We start from the raw sequence: 24,540 nt of genomic DNA, 5'->3' as shown, positions 1-24,540 counted from the left end.
CGATGTTATCCATTCTCTGCGGCTGAAGTTAAAATATCTGTCCAGTACCAAAAATATAATTCACTATGATTAATACTACCACTAACAAGAATTTGTTTTCTTGAAATAGCACCATTCAGAATAGCAGTTCAAATAAGGCTAGGATGGATTTTTATATCCATATTACAAAGTGTCCCTGATTTTATTGACAGTTCCTCCCCTTTTGAGAAAGTATTACGTGCACATTGCAGCATTGCCAAGATCAACCACAACAGATGGGCGCTTTCAACTGAACCCCATAATTGTAAAATGTGGGGATGCTTGTTTAAGAGATGCCAGAACCTGAGAGGGAGAGCTTTGATACCTGTTTCATGTATAACTGTTTTACAGCTTTTTTTTTTCCACATTCTCTTTCTTGCTGAGCTCTGCTTCTCACATAGCTACGTTATTCTCTGAAGTTCACCTTCTGTCATTACTATGTAATTTCCTGTTGAATACTAATGAGACCGATGCTAGCGTATTCTGTGACTTTTCCATCAAAAACTGCTTAAGTCTCCTATTTTATAGTTTTGAAGTACAAGCATGTTCTAAGCAGCCTAAACAAATAGGTGTCCCATTTGAAGAGTGCAGAAAGTTTTGCACCGCAAGCACACTGAAACCTGCAAATTCATATGACTCATACCACAGACAACACATTCAAAAATTAAAGAAAGCAAAAAAGAAACAAAACCACAAAACAAACACCTGGTTGAAGTTTTCCCCTCTAATTTTTCATTTATGCTAAAATGTTAAAACTGAAATATAGGTTAAAAACCAAACCCATCATAGCACGCTGTAGGAAAAAATCCTAAGAGTTTGGCTTAGAGTTTGTACTACAGTGAGTTTTTAAAAACCCTTCAAGAACAGACAACATGGGACAAATCTTAAAATGAACAGGGTGAATTTATTGAATCTTGTGGCAGAACTACTTTTTTCAAGGGGTGAGTTGGTGGGGAAATCAGTTTAAGTTTTGACTAGATTTCAGGCCCCTGTTCTGCAATTTCTGGCTCCCACCTGATACAAAACTGCTATGAATGTGGTAATGTCAAAATACAACAAAGGCAGAGTTTGTTTGTTTTAAAACGCGACTAGCAGAAGGAGATTTTTGTTTGTTTGTTTTGAGGCTTGGCAAACTCAAGTAACAAAGTAAAACTTTGTAGTCAAGAGGCTTAACCATATTAAAGCAAAAATCAGAAAAAAATTTCCTCTTAATTAGCAGTCATCGGTTCCTACATCTTGTTTGAGACCTATTAAAACACAAGCAGATCTGTCTGATAGTTACCCCGAGACATACCTAAGACACCGTATTCGGACAGGGAGCTGTTGCACACAGTGTAGGGGGCCTGCTGCTCCCAGAGGTGATTCATGGGAACACACGTTCTCTTGTCAACTTCTTGGTCGTGAAGCACGTGATGACGATGGCTGCAAACAGGCGTTGAAAGAAATTTATTAGCCAAGAACAACTTCGGGCTTTGAACAGAGCTATTTTCAAAGATAAACCACCAAAGCTATGTTCTAGAAAGCACGGAAACACCAGTTACCTTTGCTTTACACAACACCCTGGTTCGTCTGAAACCTAACAATGCCATCACACGTCTAAGTATAATTGCTGCACTGTAAGGGCTCTCACTGACTGTCCAGCCTTGTTCTCACGCATGCACGGAAACTGAAAATACCTCACCATTAGTAGAACTCAGGGGGAAAGGGTGGGAAGGTTGTTACTGTAAACCAGACTGATTAAAGGGGGAAAAAAAAAAAAAGAAAAAAATTGTTATTAAAAACATTTCACTCTGCCTCCCTGGCAAATTCTAATAATCTTTCCCTTAAAAGAACTGTTGCTTGTCTTTTATGCAAAAATTTAATCTAATCCAACTTTAGCACCAAGACTTGAAGCAGTTGTATCCTCTTTCCTGCTATTTCCACTCGCACGCACCATTTACAGTTCTCTAGAACACCATTAATCAGCATTAGAATGGGGCACCGAGGAACACTACCAAAACAGAGATGACTGGAGTAATTACTGTAATCCATTAACTCCCTGAGCAGACTAACTGAGTGAATCACACCAATATGTCCGGCTTTACAACTGCTAACATAAGGACAGTTATTATACTGGTAACAACTACTGTGCTGTATAGCTGCCAACGCTGAACCGAAGACTGAACCTTTTGGTACTTCCCTTTGCTACAACAAATGCTAGCAAAAAAAAAAAAAAAAAAAAAAAAAAGATCTGGAATGTATTTAGAAGTCAACAATATAAGGCCAGGAAAAGAAAGAATATCTTCAAAGAACAGCACAGGGAGGGAGGCAGACAGCAGAAAAACACATGTATCAGACAGCTGTTAGGCAGAAATAACTTTTGCCAGTGTCATTTTATTTTTGTCATTCAGCCAAAGACAGAAGGCCCAGCCTGGCGATAAGCTTCTTGAGTATCAGGTTTTGTGTTTCCCCAGCAAAAGGTGATTACAGTGAGCATAGATGGACAGCCAGAAATACCCAGACGTGCAAGTCAGATTTTGCTGTTGCGCGATTGTCAGGTTTACTGACACCAAACCAGTGCAGAATCAAGTCTCTCTCTCTCCCCCCCTTTCCTTCCCTTCTCCAGAGTGTCTCTCCAAGATGAGAAGGGGCCCACTCCTATCTGCAGCTTTAGCTTCTGTCTATTGATAATGTTCAGTACTGAAATAGGAAGAAAGCAAGTCACCACACTGAATGATGACAAAAAGTACTGTTTTCTAGACAGCACTTCAGAAGCTGCAGAATAATGAAAGCACTCCCATCGTGTTGTTTTCGTTATGGCAACGCAGTATCTTCAGTTCTTCCCAAATTCTAGCTGATACTTCCTCTTCAACTAGTTCCAGAGATTTGAGACATTATGTACTCCAAGGATTTTTTTGGGGTAAAGAAAGGTCTTCTCGGTACGGAGAGAGGATGAAATGACATATACTCTCTATGTAATTGCAATGTGTTTTTTCCAATAAAAATGCACTAGCATTTGCGAATGTCTTCAGTTGTTAGGGAAACTGCTTACCTTTATTATAAATGACAAAGAAACCAAACCAGAGCTAAAAAAGAGCAGCTTTACTGAGAACTGCAGCGTCTCTTAGATGTGCTTGTACCACAAGTTAACTTTTCCACCTATTCCTCTGATTAAATGAGCCTGAATACAGTACAACAGGCTAAGTCTTACGCATTTCTACAGTGTTGTCTCCTGTTTAACAGGGTAGTTGAATATTCTCCGACTTCCTCAGGTCCAAGGCATTTTTTTAATCTCACCCTTTATTGTTCAACTGCCCTATCACATTCATAACAAAAATTCATAATCACACCACAGACTAGTATTCTGTAGATCCCACTACCATCAGGCAAACTCAAAACCCAGGGGTAAAGCAGAACCAGGTGACTATACATCAAACAACTGCAGTACCAGCTTCAGACCTGAACTTCACAAGAATTTATTTGAATGCCTTTTTACTCCTTTTCTAAAAAGCCGAATAATAAAATCCAGATGGCACAGGAATCCTTAAGCTAGTCTTCACTCTGAAAAGCTTTTTATTTAAACATTTTTTTCTTTTTTCCCCTATATTGCTGTGAGCAGAACAATTATTTTTATCTTAGACAAACCTCAAGAAAATCTGGACAATAGTTCTGAAAAATCCTCTTCCACCAGTGAGAGAGCGGGGAATACAGAGAATCAGTATTCTCAAGACAAGTCTATAAGCGTGTGCTAGACATGACTATGCACTCACCTGAAATAGGTGGGTACGTTGCTAAACAATGAACATGTGTGTTCCCCTCCCAGGAGATGCTCACCACTTTACAAGACCATGGTACCAAAATCAAGGAGGATGAAAAAACGGGGAGAGGGCTAGGGTGGAATCTCCCCATTTCCAGGTTTGTTTTCAGGTCTTGTCCGAAGGATTTTGTTAAACTGCCATTAGAATGGGAGCAAAAAGAAGAAAGCCCAAAAACCTGGATACCAAATGCAGCTCAGCACAGAAACAGAGCACTGTACCAGAGAAGACGGGTGCCAAGATTTATCTCTTTTCTGCAAGCATTCACAATGAAGCACAGTGCAGCTGCCAGTTCATTCACCCCCAGCAATGGGCTTTGCATCAAAGGCTTCAATTAAATACTTAATTAACATTTCACTCCACGGAGAATCAGGTAAGGCAGCAGAACCGTATATATTTTTACCAAGTGATCAGATTCATTCATGCTCCATAGTCATTAAACGTCTCAGTACAAAGGATCTTGTTTCACTTAAAAAAAGCCTTGCCAGCCGGCAATGTGTTTGTTCACAGGATATCCGAGTTCCAAGCAGCCACCACTGGAATGGTATTTAAAAGACTTCAGAATCTGTGGCAGCAAATGCCCTTGTTTTACTTCTCAACAATTAGATGGATTGCCACTGAATTTTTAGTTAAAAAGCAGAAAAAAAATAAATTCTACTTTTCATCAAGAGAAGGAAGAAAGTATCTGAGAACATTTGTTCTGCCTTAAATACAATTCTTTAAAATGCTGTTTGCAGAGACACAGGAGATTTGATTATTCTTGACCGCCAGAATCTATAACATTCAGATTGATGCTGAATAGCCTCAACCTCCCCTTCCCCGCAGAAGACCACACTGTTTAAAGAACGTTAAGGTGTTTCTTTAGGTATGGGGCAGCATTTAACAGTTATCTCAGTACTCACCTAAAAGTACCCCTCTCCACATCCTGTCCACTTAGTCGGACATGGATCCCTTCTTTCAGAAAAGATCCAAAAGCCATGTATTCTGCTAAGGCCCAGTCAACAACCCTGTTCTTGGTCATTTCCAAGCGGGCTCTCAAAATCCGAGAGAGTCCTACATTGGAATAAAGATTAGAAATCAATGGACCAACTTCAGAGATATTTTGGATTCACATTATATTCACCATTCTCCTTCCCCACTGGCTAAGTTAAACACAGATCTCCTAATAGGCTCTACTAATTCTTCTAGAACTGAACTGCTAGCAAAGTAAAGTAACTTGTTTCCCCAGGCAAAGGGTTGCCTAATGTTCATACCTTTTTTTAGAAGGACGTAAGATTGTCCTCAGTAGTTTCTGACACAACCAATTAAAAAGACTCACGGTGAAAAGACCACTTCTTAAAAGATTTATTTTCACATCTCTAACACCAAGTACTGTTTTATAAGAGAATGAAAATATCAGCTCTCAGGTTTGTGATTTTTCCTTCTCTCTTTCTCATTTTTTTCTTGGCGTTTGTCTTATTGGACTTCTGGAGATGTTACAAAGAGAAACCGGCCTGATTAATCAATACTACAAATATCATATAAATAGGAAACTGTAGCAGCTGTCAACAAGTTTTCAGTTGGTAAGCAAAAGCTGGTTTGTTGGGAGATTTTTCGTTGGGTTTTTCTTGTTGTTTGTTTGCGGTTTGGGGTTTTTTTGTTGTTGGGTTTGTTTTTTGTTGTTTTATTTGTTTGTTTGCTCTGGGTTTGGCTTTTTTTCTTTTTACAGTGAAGATTTTATAACTTGATAAGCCAAAATGTTAAGTTGCAACACTGTGACTTTTAAGGGGAATAAAACTTCAAATTCGCACACAGGTTCTTCCAGCTTTAAGGCATAAGCCTAGTGTATTCTGTGTCACTTGACACCATCTTATTTTCACATCTGCCCCAATGCTTTCTGTAAGCTGTCCTATTTGTTATTTTGACATATTTCCCTTTGTTACTTTTGCCATTTTTACAAAAATCCCCCTGCCTTCTTTCCACATAAAATGATTCTCTCATTGAAATCATTGCATTTTAAGTAAAAAAAAAAAATCAGTCTTGAAAATTTTCTCTTTAGAATATACTGAAAGTTTGATAAAACAAAATAATCTTCCAATTTTTTGTTGAAAGTCTGTGAGATATTAAGCTGTTGCGTTCTAGTGGAAGGACAAAGTACTTCAAAAGTGCTCTTCCCCTTTAATTGTCCCAAAATTTTCTCTTTCATGGCCTTTTAAACTGTGTAAAAAAATCTAGCAGACCAAAGTTTACTTTGAACCATAAATCCATCTTATGTACTGGCAAGTGTTACTTAGTGTCAATGGTTAATCAAGTTACTAAAGAAAGACTGTGTTACCTTTTTAATTAGAATGTCTAACATTAAATTTTATTGGCTGACTGTAATTTCAAATTTATCAGTGTCACAACAAAGTGCACAACTGTGTAGAAGAGTTTAAAAGTTAATCTATTAATTGTATCTATCTGCTCAAGAAGCTTGCAATTGCTAACTGGGAAAGCCCTGCTATCATTACTTGTAGTGTTTAATTGTCCCAAAGGAACACAAACACACAGAACACATACAGCAGACACAGTTTATCCCTTGACAGATGACTCTGGAGAAGAAAGATTAGCTAGAGATTTTACCAAGAAAAAAAAAAAGCTCTTTCTTCTGATTCTAAGTACTTTCCCTACCAGCCAACAAAAAAAAAAAAAAACCCAACCCCAAAAAAGCTCTCTAAACAAATTATCTCCATGTTTCCCCATGGAATGAACTTGTTATTGCTCCCCGTAGAGCTGCTAGACGTCAACCTGATCAGGGAGTCAAAGAATCAACTCCGAACTTTGACAGAGTGCCAGGCGCTCCCCGGTGAGACAGGCACACTTCTTACAGTAATAGATGCCAAATTCAGAATTTAATCTCTTCAGACCAAAAGCTAAGACTTTTTGAGAAAATGCTAGATATGTGCTATCGTCAATGCCAAATGGTTAGTTGAAAGAAAAACTGTGTCTGAATTTGCCCACAGAGTCCATTCAGCTGTACTGAAATTAGGCTCATGGTGTATCAGCAACATTGTCCTGTCTGAAAAGACCAAGCTATACTCTTGAGTAGAAAACTATCTAACTACAAGAAAAGTCTCTTAAGCAGACCTCAAATTACCACTGATTTTACCATTAAGAAAAACTATTAATAGTGCTTCCTGAAATGGGTGCCATACTTCCCAGTTAAGTGCCACTAACGTGCCGCATAGAAGCGGCATTTTCCACAAGGACTTGAAGAACAAAACGAGATATTAACTTAATGTTACAAAGTGACTTTTACACCTCCCTCAGAGGAAATTCTGTTTTAATGGGGTAGGGAACAGGAGTGGCGTGATACTGAAAGAATATTATGGTGAGAACAAGCAGCAGGACCTTAGCTGTTGCACTCTCTGTGCCCATAGGGTGGAAGAGTTAAAATAAAAGTCATGGGTATTTTCCTCTTTGGGAAATGGCCCAACAGCAACTTGTGTGCAGAAATATAAAATCTGAGCAAGAAACATAGCCAGTAGGAGAAACAAAGACTCCAGCTGACCTGCATGTATTTTGAAGTCTTTGACTGGCACTGAACTAGCTACGTTGCCAATGTGAGTCAGAAGGTCTTCTGAAATGCCAGTTGGAGGACAAGACATGCTCTTGGGTTCTCCATCCACGTTAAAGAATCCTGGAAGTAAAAGATTTGGTGAGATGTTCAAGGACTGATTAATTTATTTAAAAACTCACGACTCTTAAAAGACATTCTAAGCAGCAGCCTAAGCCCAGTTCTTCACCTTTCACTGGGAGACACAATCATTTTGATTGTCTGCATGACAACAGAACTTGATCTCACAGGCAACACAATGATTCGTTTTGTTTCTGCTTTCACTCCCCATGAAGTCCAACCACGTGGGCAGAGGCAGCCAATAAAAGGCACATGGCACCTCAATCCCTCAAAAAAAAAAAAAAAAAAAAAAAAAAAAAAAGAAAAAGGAGAATGAGACAGACTTCTCCTTCCTGAAGGCACAGACAGTTAACATTACAGGAAAAACACTTCTCTGCTAAACTGAAAAGACATCTTTTTCAAAGTCACACCTTACTTTACATGTTTTTTAAGAAAAGCACCTCTTTCAAGTTGATCTGGCAGAATGTTTTATTTACTAAAATGGCAAATCAAAGGTCCCATATTTTATTTCAAAGGAACACTGTCTGATAAAAACCATTTAAGACTCCCAAGATATGGATTCAAAATAAAAGCACAATAATATTAACACTAGGATAAGCGAAAGGATGATTTTACCAGGCCAAGGTGAATCAAGCCAATGCTTGATATGTAGGATCTTGTTATCCTTAGATCTAGTATATGCTTCTTCACATATTCTATCATACTTTGCAATTTCTTCCTGTAGGACAAAAACTTCCTTTTTAAAATGGATAAACATAACATCTTTGTATCGTACAGATGACACCTACTGTTCAGTAGGATAAAACCAGTTCTTTAACTCCAGAAGAAAACTTAAGCAATTATGCAAACAATTTCATTTTATCTCGGATCAAAATGTCTTCTGGAAACATGCTTACCCATATTACTCTAAATAAATTATTTAGTTTATTGGATAGGTGTTACACAGGAGACTACCGAGAGCTGAATTTGCAAGCATGGCTCTAGAATGAGACAGAACTGAAGTACCAAATACAATTTATAGTCATACTTCTAACATCAGCATTATCCAGCTCTCATACTTCGGGATACGGAAGCCACTGAAGGCTAGAAAAGAACCTCCTAGGAAACTAGTCTGGCTTGGACAGTTAGCTAGCTAAGAATCTGCTAGCCACACCTATCGATGGCAACAGGTACAAAGCCATATAGAGGCAGAATGCCTCTACGATACCTGTATTTCAATCCAAAACCACACTCAAATTACTGAGCTAGCTAATCTTTAAAGTACTTAACAACAATGTTGCGCTCAGTCTGTACAGCAAAACATCCATCCAGGATCCTGGATCCAGTCTCCAAAGCCCATGACACTACTGGCACACTCTTACAATGGATTCAGGACAGCTAGTTCTACACTAGCTGGGATCATTCTTGCGGATAACAGAATGCACCTACACAAACTGTTTTTTTGTTGATCTACGATACGGTGTCACTACATAGCTACATCTTCTCAGAAGGTCCTTTGTTGCATCTGCACTCTACATATTCACTTTCAAAAAGATTAAGGTAGACCTAACCAGCTTAATACAGGCACCAGACTCCACACTGCATCCTTCTGGAAAATTTCAAATTATCTCTGAACTTAGTTGAATTATTGCAGGAAAATAAAAAGGTTACATTGATTTTATTGCATTATTGCTGCCTACAAGGCTGCCAAGGTTATTAATACGAAGCTACAGTTATACCTATGAGCATTCAAATACTGTCTTACTGCTGAATCAAGATTCTAGAGGTGAAGAACAGGTGACAAATGGATCCAACATCCACATCTGATCACCTTTTACAAGTCTCAGAATTGAAGCAAATTTTTTTTCTGTGCAATATGTATTAGTCATTTCACAGCACTTTCAGTCCTTTTGTTACAACGATCCTATCTATTTTACGTGAAAAATCCAAACCAAATTGAATCAGAAAGTGTCAAAGGGCAAAGACTTATCACAGTAATGAAAGGAAGGTTTTTAAGCAGACAACATACAGTGACAGTTGTGTCTTCCTACTGACAGCTTAAGTTCCCTTTAACTCTGTTGACGTGTACCTCAAACTCCTGCAGTGTCACAGTCCCATCTGCAATGAGTTTATCAGCGTACTTCTTCAGCACTGGCACCTGCTTATGAATCTGCTTGTACATTAGAGGCTGGGTGAACATCGGTTCATCCATTTCATTGTGTCCTCTCCTACGGTAACAAACCTACAAAGGAAAAGACTGTTTCTGTCGGTAAGGAAAAATGTAAAATGAAATCTTTCAATTCCATAGTTTTACAGAGATTTTAGGAGGTTTATGGTATAAAAACATTTATGGATTCTTGTGGGGCTGTTAGCTGTTTGGTTTTTTCAAACGAAGAAACTAAAAGGCAATTAAAAATCAAAATATGTTTCTTGACTGAGACTTCTAAGCCACAGAAAAATAAAAGACTGGTACATAATAGAGAGAATGAAAAGTTAAGAAAACCAAGACTTACCAAGTCAACCACCACATCTTTATTGAATGTGTTTCGCCATTCTGCAGCTACATTGCAGACATACATCACTGCTTCAGGGTCATCAGCATTCACATGAAAAATGGGAGCGTTTACCACACGAGCAACATCCGTAGGATATGGAGATGAACGGGCCATGCGGGGGTCTGTGGTGAAGCCAATCTAAAAATGCCAGAAACTTCCATTAAAATGTGGGCATCTCCCTCTACTTTGTTTTGAACGTTTGAGGTTTTAATTTAATAGTCATTTACACAGCAGTAGTATCAGCTTTTCATTTTGGCTAGCTAGCTTCTTTTTGCTCCCTTAAAAAGAAGGCAAAGCAAACCTAATCCAATTAAGTGTTAGAAATTGAATGAAATAAATGTAGTTGATAAAATATTATCCATACAGAGTTGGTAGACACTATGATCTTTTTCAGGAACTTCCTAACAATTCTAATAAACAGAGGGGACAACACACCCAGCTAATAACAAACCAGAATACAGAGAAATACACTAGCAACTATTCAACAGACAAACCGATTGGAAAATGCTCTACTCATTACCTGGTTGTTGACCACAACATGAATAGTGCCGTTCGTGGTGTAGGATGGGAGGTCACTAAGATGAAACGTCTCATAAACCACTCCTTGTCCTGCAAAGGCAGCATCCCCATGTAGTAATATGGACATAACCTAAGAGGGAGGATTACACACACATATCAGAAAGCAAATCTGCAATTTAAGCTTCTCCGAAAGATTTCTTTGCTCGTTATTTCTGTAGTGCTTATAAAGCAGAACTGTATTTTTATAATAAACCATAGACTTGTCAGCATTCTGCTCCCTTTGCTCTGTTTGCAAATGGAAGTTTTAAGCCTACTTCCTGAAGTTCCCCTTGAGGTACCGTGTCAAAAACCTTATCTAGTTCAACAAGTGATACATCCCTTTTGTGAAGGGGGAAGAGAAGAAGACTGTGATACAAAACTACTGGTAAACTATTTTTATTAAAAATAACATGCAAAACTACCAGTATGGGTTACTATATTGAAAAAATCTTTACCTTTTTCCCTGCTGTATCCCCTCGATAAAACTGTTCAGCTTTTGTCTTCCCTTGTACAACAGGATCCACTGCTTCCAAGTGAGAGGGGTTAGCCATCAGGGACAGAGTGATTTTCTTGTTTGTTGCTCGGTTGATCCTCTCATGGTACATTCCCAGGTGATATTTTACATCCCCAGACCCCTAACATGCAAGATGTAGGCACAATTCAGGTATTTCATTCATACCAGCCGCATCCGATTGACTATGCCTAAAATTCGTGCTTCAGTCTGAAAAATACATCTGGCTTATTGTCCACCAGTATGCGCTATGGGTTTGACACTGTAATTTCAAATTGGAACACTGTTCCTATTTTATTATTTTAGTGTCGCTATCCAATATTGGATAATTATTTACAGAATATTTATACTCATTTCATTTACACGAAATAAAGATGCTTAGAGATTACAAACTCAGTCAAATGACCTGGAACTTAGTTATCTACAGTCACTGCTAAGATCCCTTCTGCATGTTAGGGGTACAGTATAGTCTTTAAATTTGTTAAGAAATTTCACCAAATCATATTCCTCAAACTAGAAAAGACAGCAATGCATTTCAGCAGCTGATAATGCTATTTTCATAACAACCATGACCATAATGACAAAAAACTAGCTTGAATGTTGACCTGTCTACATAGATCCATTGAAGAAGCATCTTACCTCATCAGCTGCTTCAAGTTTGGGATCGAACTGACAGAAGATCTGCTCCAGTTCTTTTCGGATTACATTAGCCAACACATTCAGCCTACCTCTAAGAAAATTCCAAAACATAGTTATGTTTCAAAAATGGTAATAATAGAGTTAACAGCATAAAACTTATCAAAATCAGCAAGCTATCTCTGTCAGAAATTTGCAAGAAGTTCACTTCAAACTTTTAAACCTCAAACCCTTCATTCTACCCTTCCCCCATTGTAAAGTTCCTCCAACGCACCCCCTCAGACGTGTTACAACACCTAGTTACCCAAGTATGAGCAATGAAGTTTGTAGCTATCTAGCAGCTTTAACATGATGACATTAATAATCAACTAAGGCAGAAGTAAGTTTGATACCACCTCGCCAAGCCTTCTCAGTTCTAGACTCTATGCAATGGGATAGATACCATGGCTGCTGCTACATTTCTTGCAGCTTCAAAGTACACTGAAGAGTTTCACTAGCATTTACCCGTCAAGCCTGTAGCCTCTCACTGACAGGTATTTGTTGTAGTTCTGTGTTCCCATTACTCATTAGGGCTGACTCTTGCTACCCCAGCTTCTCCAATATCAACTTTGTTAATAAAGTTCTAGAACCTGAAACTTGTCTTAAGTCAATAAGCCCATTTGTTGGGAGGTTTCCATTGACATTACCTATGAGGCATCCCCATTATAACGTATTCAATTCCCATTTCACTGGATTTATCGATGATGGTCTTAAGTGCAGGAATCATTACTTCACATCCTTCCAAACCAAATCTCTTTTCAGAAGACCACTTGCGAGCAAGAAAGTCTTCAAATCTGCCAAAAGGAAACCCAAAAAACCAAGAGAGAGTGTCTGTATTAAGGTAACGTAGAAAATACTTATTGTCAAACATCTTTTAGCAAATAAAATTGCACTACACTGTTTTAAAACATCTCTGAATACATGCTTGCAAGCGTCAAAGTCAGTCACATGTAGGGAAGGAGACATAGGAGAGAATTAAGTCGTTTTTCTCTTCCATCTGAGAAGTATTTACCAGGACTTTGAAACAATTCAGACAGGAAGAAGAGTCTCCACCTCAGACAAAATTCACTTCCCAAATTAAACTCATCTCCTTCCCACCTATACAAAATATATGCTGATCACCGGAAAGGCAGACTAACAGCAAAGAAGTTTCTTTTATGGATTGAAGAAACCATAACAGAAAACCTCTATTTTCTGGAAGTAACAATTAAATACTTCTAGAAATACAATAGAAAGCACGCCTATTTCATAGGTCCTGTTTAATGGCAGGGCTCCTCAGACTGTGTGATGTAACGGTTGGTGGCATGCCAAGAACTAGGACACTGGTATCTCTGCCTCAGCTGCAGCAGGAGAAAGATGTCAGTCCCTGACAGCTCTACATTCTTTCATTCTTTAATGCATTTGGGCCAGAGGCAATGTGAGTGGTTAAAAAGTACCTTTTAACAAACGCTCAAAGGATTATATGTTGTAAAGCTTGGAGATACAAAAGGCAAAGAAAATACATCTTCATGAAAATAACTGTATTGGTTACATCATCTGTGCAACGCCTCGACTCATAACACTGCCGTAATCCATTAACACTCAGCTTATTCCTCATTTAGAACGCTGATATTTACCTCTTTAGATTGAAGTCCTAAAAGCAGTGAAATGAAGAGCTGCCAAAAGACTCTCCTTAGCTCACCCATCAATACCCTTACAATTCAGGCATTTAAGCAACAAGCCAGACCCTCAGCTGAGCTATGCTGCCAGAATTCCTCCGGCAAATCTGCAGGGCTATGCGAGTTTATATAAACTGAAAGTGGGGTCCCATGTGAACAGCAAGTCCTACAGGGCAAATCAAAGTGGTGGCTGTACACGCCATTTTCCTCCTCTTTGCAGCTGCAAGTTAAGCCAGTGTTGGACAAGCAGAAAGTTCGTTATTTAAGGCAAACTGCCACTAAGTGTGTGGAATGACAATATTTCACAGTCACATCTTGCAAGTCCCCCACAGGCCACTGGGAGTTCACATGGGCTGTCAGCTCATCCGCCGTCACTGCAGGTGTTCAGCAGCCAACGAGGAGCAAGTCTTACAAAAGGCAGTTACTCTCAGAAGGGATAATCTGCAAATGCTTGACCCTGCACAGGCTTAAGAAGATGCCCAGATCAGACTACACAATCAGGGTCTAACACGTTTATTAATGCACACGCAAAGTAGCTCAAAGATATGCAATGAGTATTTTACAGAAGGAAGAATTAAAAATGACCCTTCGTTCAATAATCTACCAGTGAAAACACCACAAAGGATGAGAAAACCTACTTTAGAATTCATTTTCAAGTACCTAAAGTATGTAATGCTTGGAATGAGCATTTTTGAAAACGGCATTCTTGAGCAAAACAATGACTATCTGCTTTACGAAGCCACAGATCTCAAGAGCACAACCAGTTTTTCCACAAAACCAGATTTTTTTCTTGATCATTTTCAAACAAAAAAACCATGCTAGAGATAGCTGAATAGAAATTTAGGTAAAACTTTTTTCTTCCATTTTAAGCAGACAATTAATTTGGCAGAAGAACATTTGGCTCCTTCATATTACTAGAAACCCCAGATCTTTCCCCAGCTTAGACAGACAGGAATAAAAGCACAAGTTCGCATCTCAAAATGAATGGAGATGGTTCATACTGAGGGCTTGTTAAACAAACTTACTCAAGTGCAATACTCATTTGACTATTGAGTGACTTTTTTTTTTTTCCTGTTTAAATGAAACGTCTAAGCAGACTAACAATCTTGCTACAATATCAGCAAGCAAAACCTGGCAAAAATATCTTCCAACACCTCCAATGAGCACTTCATTTTTAAGTCTTTGAACATAGAAGCTTAATCAAAAAATGCTTCTTTATAAATCTCTAACTCTTGCGTTTATCAGAGGATATACAAACTGTTTTAGAATGTAAGAACTGTAATAAATCTCATGCCCGAGAAGACAGTCTTGTTCTAGGGGCAAGAGGGTGATTCACTCTCTGAGATCACAGTATTTCCATACAGATAGCCACAATGGGAGCAATCAACAAGCTGTTTCCAAACATGCTTTCATATATTGCAGAGACCAAAATTCCTGCATGACCTGGCAGCAAGAGGGCATACCTCAAAAGGAAAGGGGCAAAAACAGGACTTGAAATGACATTATGCCTCTCAAATCCGGTCCCATCTCGGCACAGCTTTACAAAGAGACCGTTAACATCCCAGCAAGTCAAACAATGCTCATGTCAACATTTCACCCATCTAAAAATTCACCTTAAGCTGACTGTTAGGATGGCTTCCTTTGACCATGTGCTACTAGAAAGATGCACAGTAAACAGAGTATAGCAGAAGATCAGCATCCAATGTTGTTCTGACACCTATTTTCTGAAAAAGGTTAAGAGTCTTTAACACAGATGCATATTACTAGTCTGTTGAAACAATTTTCTCCCAGTTTATCTCCACAAGTCAATGAAAACATTGCCAGATATGTCACTAAAGGCTGCACAAGTGTTACAGAACACAACATGCCGTGATAAGAAAATAGAATACTAAAAGTTACTGCGCAGACCCTGACATACCTCACAGAGCACACTTTCCTTTGATATCGCAGCTAAGTTAACTACACCCACCTGTACTCCAGATTTCACAAAGACTCTCCACCTCAGCAGTGTACAGACCACAATAGCTTCCTTCACCAGCCTACATCCAGCAGCGACAGAGCGGTTTCCCAGCACCACCCCAGCCTACCTCATTGAGCGCACCAGCCGGGCCAACAAAGTTCTTTTTTCCTCGTTAGTAAACTTCATAACCCCCGGCGTCTCAAACTTCTGTCGGATCCACTGGCACTGCTCCACATCATTGATGAACATAAACTCCAAGCCAATGTGTTGGCAGTAGGTGTTCTAGGATGTGAAAACACCAACACAGAAGCTTTAGGAGTTAATGGGCCATGAAGAAGCAAATACATTTATTAAATTATATTTTCTTCTGAAAGCTATCTTATCTTCTTCCTCTTCCTCACAGTAATCCTATAAGCAAATAAATTATTTTACTGAATCTTGTTTTGTGCCAGAAAGCTTTCTCTACAAAGTAACATTTCAAAATTTTGAATCTGGAAGATTCTCATTTGGTAAAACATTCAAAGTAGGCCAATAAACCTGCCTTAAACTGACTGGCATATTTCACCTAAGTCGCTACTGTTCCTACACACATAAGAGTGTCTTTTCTTTAGATGCACCAGCAAAGATTTCAAGTCATTTATCAAAGTTTACCCTGTCTTTTTTAAATGCCACCTGAAATCAAGTAATAAAGACAAGGAGAAGACAGCTATGAAGCCTCATGCAAATTATCAAGGCTAGAAATCTGAAGAAGAATGCAAGCAGCTGAGAGCAGAAAAAGAACAGGGAAAACTTCAAAGACACTTCAGAAATTTTATTTCCTTGTCGCATTTTTTTATTTTCTTTTTCTTACCTTAAAAAAAAAAAATTCACTAGAAAAATGTATCCAAAATACAAGTCAACAGAAGTAAGACCTATTGTGAGTTTAATTTGAGGCAAAACTACTCTGAACAGATAGTATGTGCTCTCTACTGCCTCTAAAAAGGAATGTTATGTTAACTTCAATTAAAAAAAAAAAAATCCAAAGTCCGGAGATAAGAGGGAATCCAGTGGGTTATTTCTCTCTAACACAAATCAGTTCCTTGAAGCTTTTAGATTTTGCTATTGCTTTTGTCCATTTATTTGCACGTTACAAGTTTAAGGATTATCTCTTGAAAATTGCTGCACAGATATGCTACAAGTGCAAAAACCAAAAAGCAAATACAGAGCTCAAATGCACAGAGTTGTTGTGGCTTAACAACTTAACATGCTTCAGCTAAACCAACGTAATAGTCAAACATGCAAGCCAACACATTCTCTCACACTCGCAACAGGTCAAAGCCATGAACTCTTATATGCTCAGTAATTTTTATTTTTTCTTTTTTTACATTCTTCTAATTCAGTTCCATATTTCATCCTTTAAAATATTCTCTCACTCCTAACTCCTTTTACTCCAATGGATTTCATTACCATGCAACAGAAATCTTTACAACTTCAGAACTCAAAAATTCTGAAAAAAGCACAATTGGGAATATCCAATTATCCAATACTTCCTCAGTAGTTAACAAATTCGTTACCATTCCTACTTGCTGGTTTGCTATTTGGAGTTCCCCATTAATTATATTTATTCCTTTAATTTACTCCTTTATTTCTTAAAAAATTATTATTGCTTTAAATTACTTTAGCTTTGATGACTTCACATGGCATAAGCATATCACCTGTCTGATAATGGAACTCTAGAAAAAGGATGGGGGGTGCAAAGCAAGGTCCATCACTATCTACAAACTACAGCTGGGCTTTCGTGAATTTGGTACCCAACCCTTGTATTTTTACTCACCTAAAAGTCTCACTAAATCTAGGGCTCTGAGAGCAACCCCTGCACGTCCTGAGTACTGTACGCAAAGGTGTTTCATCTGTGGTAGGACACTTAAAAGACAAGTTTTAAAGGCTCTGCTCCTTTTAAACAACACCCGCTCTTTACAGAATTAGAGCCCAAGTTAGTATTCTACCATATTCACCTCTTTTATACTCATCCTTAATCTATGTATTTCACATATCCCAGCAATGAAACTAGTGATGCTGCCATGTCTAGAAACAGTACAAGGGTTATTTTTAATGTCATTTGAATTCTTTACATGCTCTATTAATAATTGTCAAATGATAAGTTTTCATAACTGAACAACTAGAAAAAGTTCACTTCTGTTTGGATGAAAACAATCACAAATCAAAAAAAAGTCCCACTGACCTCCAGCCGTTTGATGATCTCTCGTAAAGAAAGACTGTTCTCATTTCCTCCTATGAAGGTGGTTGTAGGCAGCTGAAAGACTTTGTCCAAATCGGATTCATGCAAACCATAAAACCCTACAACAGGTATGTTATCAATTTGTGCAGCAGAGCAGGAGACAAAAAGGAAACTGGCATTGTTTTTCAAACCACCGTGAATTAAATTTAATAAAGCAGTATTAAGAAAGAAGATGCCAGATTAAAAATTGAAAGTGTGACTATTTTGGAGGCACCCATTAGTACAATGCACTTTAGTCTGCATTTTAAAAAGAAATGTTTTAATTAAATAGTTATTGTTTGATTAGAAGCACCAAACCATTCTTTCTTAAATGCTCACACAGAACAACTGAAATTAAAATCACCCAAACGTTTTTATATTTTAGCATATATGCCATCAATTCTCTACATTATATCTTGCACTTCACTGTTCAGTAAAATAACAAGCTTTGATGATTGGGATTTCTTCCTTGCTCTATCATGAGCAACAAACACCAAAAGAACCACTTTTCACCGCCAGAACCAGTTGGTTGGAAACATACTAGATTAATTTAGACAAAATTAATAGATAAATTAAGAGAAAATTCAGAACTTGTTCAATGTAACACTGTGCAAACACTCTGCTGGAACTTCCAAGGTATCTCTACTCACCCTCTTTCCCTTTATAGGGAAGTGAGTTTGCAATAGCCATGTAATGACCTGTACAGCTCTATTTTCCAATCGGTGACCCCTTATAAAACTGACAGATTTCCACACACACACCCCAACCAAAACAGGGGCTTGTTTAAGCATCTCGTCCCATTTTCATTTAGACATATCTAAACTTGTTCTGGCTGAGAATATGGTTTAAGAAAATATTTAACTTAACTATTATGCAGTTTCAAAAGCCAAAATACACAACTGACAAGATCGAAAGAGTGGTATCAATGGAAGTTAAAGGCTTTGCAGGATAAAGTTTAATCTAGACCTGTTAAACGAAGAAAGGAAGAATAGCTTCTTACAACTGTAATAGGCAAACTTAGAAAAAACTTATAATACACATTACATACAGTTATAGAAACTTATATATACATAAAAAATATGTGTGTGCACATGTGAAAATATTTTAAAAACTAAAAATAACTTCTCAATTTTAAATTTTGAACTCTTTATCTGAGTTCCAGATGAGCTGCAGGCATCCACTTTAACACTGACATGACAGCCTGCACATAACTCTTAAATCAATATACTGCTCCTTATTTCCTGTTAAATGAATTTTCTGAAGATGAAAGTGAAGAAGGAGTTTAAAGATGAAATAATAATGGAACTTAGCATTTAGAGTTGAAGTCAAGCCACAGCACTGCGCTGCCACCACTTTTACTATATGCACTGTCAGCAATAACACCTTTTGTGTTTTAAAAAGAATATATGTAAAAATAACATATTATAAAATATTATGATTTTTTTAATAATATATTAAAATGTCAAATCTGGAGTGACCAAAAGAAGTGTTTGCATACCACTATTTCTCCTTTTTGATACTGTAATAGGTTTTTCCAGCACCAAATTAATTCTTGTTTTCTATAATGCTAAAGAAAAGAGGAAAAAAAGGAGAAAATAGGGACACAGGGCATGACAGGGGTTTTAGTGTAATTTGAAACAAAGCAGTGCTAACATCCTTTTCCCCCGCCCCCGCTTTGTTGACTTTCTCTCAGACTTCACAGGCTCTTCATGTTCTGTCATGCAAAAACCAGAACACGTACAGGATTGATCTGGGCACAGCCAGAACATCTGTGCTTTGTACTGCAGCACCACATATCTACTGAAGCATCACCTCATGCTTAAAGAGATACAACCTTCTTGAAATCCAAGAGCTCCTGAAAGCAATTCTATAACTTGTATCATGAATGTGTAACTAGCATTTTTTAGAACTCACAGAAGAAACTTCCAACCAGAAGGTTTCTCAAAAAAGAAAACAGAAGATGGGACAAAGACAATGCATGGAAAAATCAAACACTAAAATATTTTCTGTACTACCAGGGACTTTTCATAAGTTTCCTGACTGGAACATCCAAGGATAGGCAACATTTGAGATCCTTCTCTTTTTTTGCTGTGCCAAAACTAGGTTAGAAATTTCGTTTCTCCTCACAAACTGAAATATCACCTCTGTTACACTCTCAGACACATGCCCCATCTCATTCAGAGGTCTAGCATATTTTTCCTACGCTTGTGAGTGCTTCAGGATGATGCCCTTTTGACCAATCACAACAGCCTGTACTAAACTATCTGTAGAGTTTGAAGAAAATTGTACTGATGTGCTAGCAACCATCCATGCTCCAAACAAATTATATTTACTCAGTAAGTGTCTAATGTTATTTTCTAGTAGGTACTTTCCTTTCATTAAAGCTGACAAACTTCAAAGAGAATCCCTGATTTGTCTAAGCACCTCTCTATTTACATTCTTAAGCACTCCACTGCCTTTATATGATCAAGGGTCAGAACTGCTTCTTTTCCTACCACCAAAAATAGAAAACACTGCAGCAAAGAGGCAGTAGATATAGTTAGAGTAAAACTAAGCAGAATGTGTTTTATCTACTACTTGCACTATGTTTTATGTCTGGTCCAAAAAGCTTCCCCACATATCAAAGAAAAATGATTCAGTATCTTCATCAAGTACAAAACCACCTTTTAAACATACCCGGTAGATTGAAGATTAGAGAAAAATCAATCAGATGGGTTTTTTATTCGAGCAGAGAGGAGCAAAGAAATTGATCAATGCAATTTCTCAAAGGCATGCCCTCTTAGCAACCAGAAAAACCTTTGCAAAAACAAACACTACTGTATTAGACTCTTCCAGCAGTAAACTGAAATGAATACCATTGGATTATATATAAAAGTCAATAATTCTACACTTCCTGTGTTTTCTTGTGATAACTTCCAACAGACTTCTTCAAGTTATACAGAAAGAATAAGTATCAGAGGCTAGAATCCAAATTTGGTATGAAATTTACCCTAAGTTCCTCTATTCAGCGTTTTGTTTATTGCTTGTTTTTCCTATTGACTAGCCTTCAGATGTACGCAGTCAAAACAACTACCAAGCATAATGTATAAAAGTATACAAGTATAAAAGTAATTTAGACTACCAGAATCTTAGCCTAATGTATTGATTAGCATTGATTTCTGGTGTGGTTCAAAACTGTAAGATTTGGGCTTTTTATGAAGTGTTTATAATCGTCATTCATCTGAAGGTGAATTCACAGGAACCTCAGATGTAATCTCCGGATAGAAATCCCACTGTCCTGAAGTTTGAGCCTCCTTACAAACGTTCAAACTATTTCATGGTACCAGCAAGCAGAAAAGTTAGAATTTTCCCTGAAATGTCTTATTAAATCACCTCATCCCAATGAGACAAAGGAGACAAATGACCATTGCAAATAACAAGGCATACAGTGTACGCACCAAGTTTATCGATTGTAGTGATTAGGTCAGATGGAACAAATGAATCCAAGTCTGCATCCAGAATTCCAAGGGGATCCAGCTGAGCCACATGATGGCCGCGGATCTGAAAAAGGAGGAAAGTGAGAGAAAAACGAAATCACGCTAATAGAAGTCAGACAAAGGGCAAGAGTCACAGATAATCTCTCCACAGTATGTGTATCAGCCATGAAGTCAAATAAGCAAACACCACTAACGTCACGAGAGGATCACATTTTCCAAGTTTTCCCATAAGAACGTGAAATAAGCACTATACCTCTATTAAAAATTGCTAAATACACATTAGAAGATAACCTTTATTTTGCCTGACGTACAATTTAAACTGGAATTACACTTATGTCTAACTAAAGAAAACTACTAAGGATTGTACTCTAAATCTCTGGGTAAAATTAAGAAGCTATGACTAGTCTATAGATCCTATCATTTGCTAATTCAGTCATTTTTTATTTTTGCCTGAATCCTCCTTTATGCACCTGCAGAATACTAAGTTACAGCATTGCTGACCTAAAAGATAAATCGGTGCTGAAGTTTATATTGCAAGCAAAGGGATCACTCTTCATGAGCTCTGCTCCACATCAGATAGCATTTGTTTTCATTCATGAAACTTCAGGAATTTCATCTATTATAAAAAACTCACATTCAAGACAACGAAGGACCAAAATTCAATGGGGAATTTATCCAGCTTTCAGTTATCAATGACTGGTGTTAATGCATGCCACAAGGTGCTATAAACTAGGGCCTTATATTAACATACAACATTGCTACAGAAGTAGTAACTAATTGATTCAACAGAGCCACAAATCAAAAACTTATTTTTTAATATGATGTCTCTTGTGCATGATTCTTATATACCAAATTAGCTCATTAAAAGTTTTTTATAGATTAATATATGAATATTTTCTCCTTTATATTTTTCTTTTTAAGGACAAATTCAAATCACTTGGCTAGAATTTCATTCACACTACTAGTATCCTAATTGTCTCCGAAAAAAAGTATTAATAAACTGCAATATTAATAATGAATTGCACGACACAGTAATAGAATGTGATTAAAGCATCGTTCATCAAGAAGTCACTTGTAAAACCACTATTTTTATATATATACACACACACATATACACATACATACATTTTATTATGAACTTTCCTGCATACATATGTTACATATATATATGTATGTATATGTAAGTATACATATATATATATGTATGTATATGTAAGTATACATATATATATGTATGTATATGTAAGTATACATATATATATATGTATGTATATGTAACATATGTATGCAGGAAAGTTCATAATAAAATGCTTCCCACTCATAAGCAAACAGAAATACAGCATCTTTTTGAGAAGCACCATCCCTGTGAATTCAGCCCTGCCTCTGAGATTCTTTGCATCTCATGAATCACCAGTAATAAAACTTTGACAGGCCAAATGATGCCCACGGCAACATCTGTGCCACCTCATTGTTTACAGCGGCACAAAGGCCATCTGACTGGAACTAAGCAAACAATTCTGTCTCAAGCATCATCAACAGGAAAGAATTCACCTCCCCAGGCTACATCTGCTCTGCAGTATTAGTAGAAAGAGGAGGAGGACTAGCAAGAACACCAAAGCCCAGAAGAACAAAGCAGTAAAGCACTGTGCCATTACACTCCAGGAGCAGTTTGGTGTTTAACTGCAAGACAGTATTTTCCTCGATATCATGTTATTTTTTAATAATTTCCACTTCTTTCACTGGATACAGAAAATAGTAATAACTGCAAAAATCAGAGATCAACCTTGTGAAAATACAAGCACGGAAAATTTTCATCAGTTGCCATAGATTTGATTGAATGCAAGTACAGACTACCTGAAACTAGACTTTAAAATCCTGTTTTCTAGACACAGATGAAAAAAAACAAACCCTACATTATAAAAGAAGACCCAACAAATTAATTTATCTGGACTCATTTTTGTTAAGCACACACATTTCACTGGAAATCCTTCTTTCAGTGCATCTGGTGCTCTGCATTAGAAAAAGCAATAGATTAACTGCCTTTTCAGAAGGCCAGCTCAACAGACCACAAAGCAGTTTACCACAAAACCCATAAAATACTGACAGGTTTGAGAAATGAAAATTCTGTATCCTTTTCCATTTTGTTTCATTATCAGGCAAAGGAAGGTCACAAATTGATTGTATCCCTTCAACACTGAATTTAGAGGGTTTTAAATACCTTTTAAAAACAGACAGTTGCCTTAGGTAATCCTCTTTCGTTGTTTGTGGCAGACACATGGGTGCCTGCCATTTATACAGACATTTCTGTTCCATCACTTGAGTTGGTGCACACTTTCAAATAAGGAAGCAAAATGGCAATCCCTGAACTATTTTCAAGTAAATGGTGTCAAACCAGCCTAAAAGTCTCCAATTTTCTCTAATTCTTCAACAAATTTTTACTGCAATGAAAACTGAATGGGCTGAAGTGGTTGTTTTCTACATAGCTATTTATAAGCAAATTTTGTACATTCTTTATATTCACAAACCTTTCTACTCTTTTACAACACCTCTCCAAGAGCTGGATTAACATGGTTCATATCTGAATCAATGGTGACAATGCCATGTGTACAGAAAAAAAAGTTTTTTGAAAAAATTCCTCTTCTATTCTTCTGATGATAGCAAGCGGGAGTTAAAATTCTTAGTGCAGGGTAGGACGGATCTGCTCAAGTCAAATTGTAACAAATTCCTTGGGGGTTACATACTTCAAAAAAAATTGAATATTTTGCTCATTACAGATCTACGTGTTTAGCAGTTGGTGGTTTTTGTTGTTGTTTCACACTGTCTTTAAGCCTCTTATTGAAATTAAGACATTAAACACAAGCCTAAATAAAAATGTTTAGACCTGTTTTACACTTAGAAAACATCTAACCAAAACCACTGTGCTATTTCCAAAATCCTCCTTCTTTTAGACGAAAAAAGGAAGTTAGACCTAATTTCTTAATTTAATAAAAGGCTTAAAAAAAATCTGAAATTAAGTCAACTTTGGTAACAGCTCTCCAAAAGAAATTCATCAAAGCTGACCCAAACTCAGTACTGTCAGCCTCCCAGAATTAAACTTCTGGTTAATTCATTATTTCTCCTCTCTCTTTTTACCTATAATCCTGTTAAAATGAATAATCTCAAAATTCACACTAGATGTACAAGAACGCAAGTACACTTCCTCCTTTCTATGATAAAGGTAGTAACATTTAGAACTGTAATACAAATTTTCCCAGAGGCGAAGACAGACCTGGATCACAGAGAAGTGATCAGGAGATTCATTAGTACCAGTACATCCAGGAAAACCCCCTTCACATGAAGCAAAACTATTTCAGATAACTTAGTTTTCCAATTTGGTCAAGTAACTTATTGAATCAGACACACACACACAGAAATCTTAATACAGGCAAGTGAGCCAAAAGAATA

At 37.3% G+C, this 24,540-nt stretch overlaps 1 protein-coding gene across 3 annotated transcripts in view; it reads right to left on the bottom strand.

Moving 5' to 3' along the window:
• Positions 1-24,540, bottom strand: part of OGDHL (oxoglutarate dehydrogenase L) — a 58,724-nt gene that overhangs the window by 21,916 nt on the left and 12,268 nt on the right. The window contains exons 4-16 of one of the 3 annotated variants that reach the window (XM_054207295.1): positions 21,058-21,160; positions 17,585-17,700; positions 15,491-15,645; positions 12,393-12,539; positions 11,710-11,800; positions 11,015-11,194; positions 10,522-10,650; positions 9,960-10,139; positions 9,536-9,688; positions 8,083-8,185; positions 7,342-7,470; positions 4,715-4,865; positions 1,313-1,440 (exon numbers count right to left, since the gene is read on the bottom strand). In XM_054207295.1, coding sequence (XP_054063270.1) covers positions 1,313-1,440; positions 4,715-4,865; positions 7,342-7,470; positions 8,083-8,185; positions 9,536-9,688; positions 9,960-10,139; positions 10,522-10,650; positions 11,015-11,194; positions 11,710-11,800; positions 12,393-12,539; positions 15,491-15,645; positions 17,585-17,700; positions 21,058-21,160 — 1,765 coding nt within the window. Of the gene's footprint in view, positions 1-1,312; positions 1,441-4,714; positions 4,866-7,341; positions 7,471-8,082; positions 8,186-9,535; positions 9,689-9,959; positions 10,140-10,521; positions 10,651-11,014; positions 11,195-11,709; positions 11,801-12,392; positions 12,540-15,490; positions 15,646-17,584; positions 17,701-21,057; positions 21,164-24,540 lie in introns of those variants that run through there. The other 2 variants (XR_008467186.1, XM_054207296.1) reach the window with 2 other exon arrangements.

Source organism: Rissa tridactyla, chromosome 6 (genome assembly GCF_028500815.1).
Source record: "Rissa tridactyla isolate bRisTri1 chromosome 6, bRisTri1.patW.cur.20221130, whole genome shotgun sequence".
NCBI lineage: Eukaryota > Metazoa > Chordata > Aves > Charadriiformes > Laridae > Rissa > Rissa tridactyla.
Note: the sequence above shows the minus strand (reverse complement) of the source record. Positions and strands in the feature narration are given on the sequence as shown.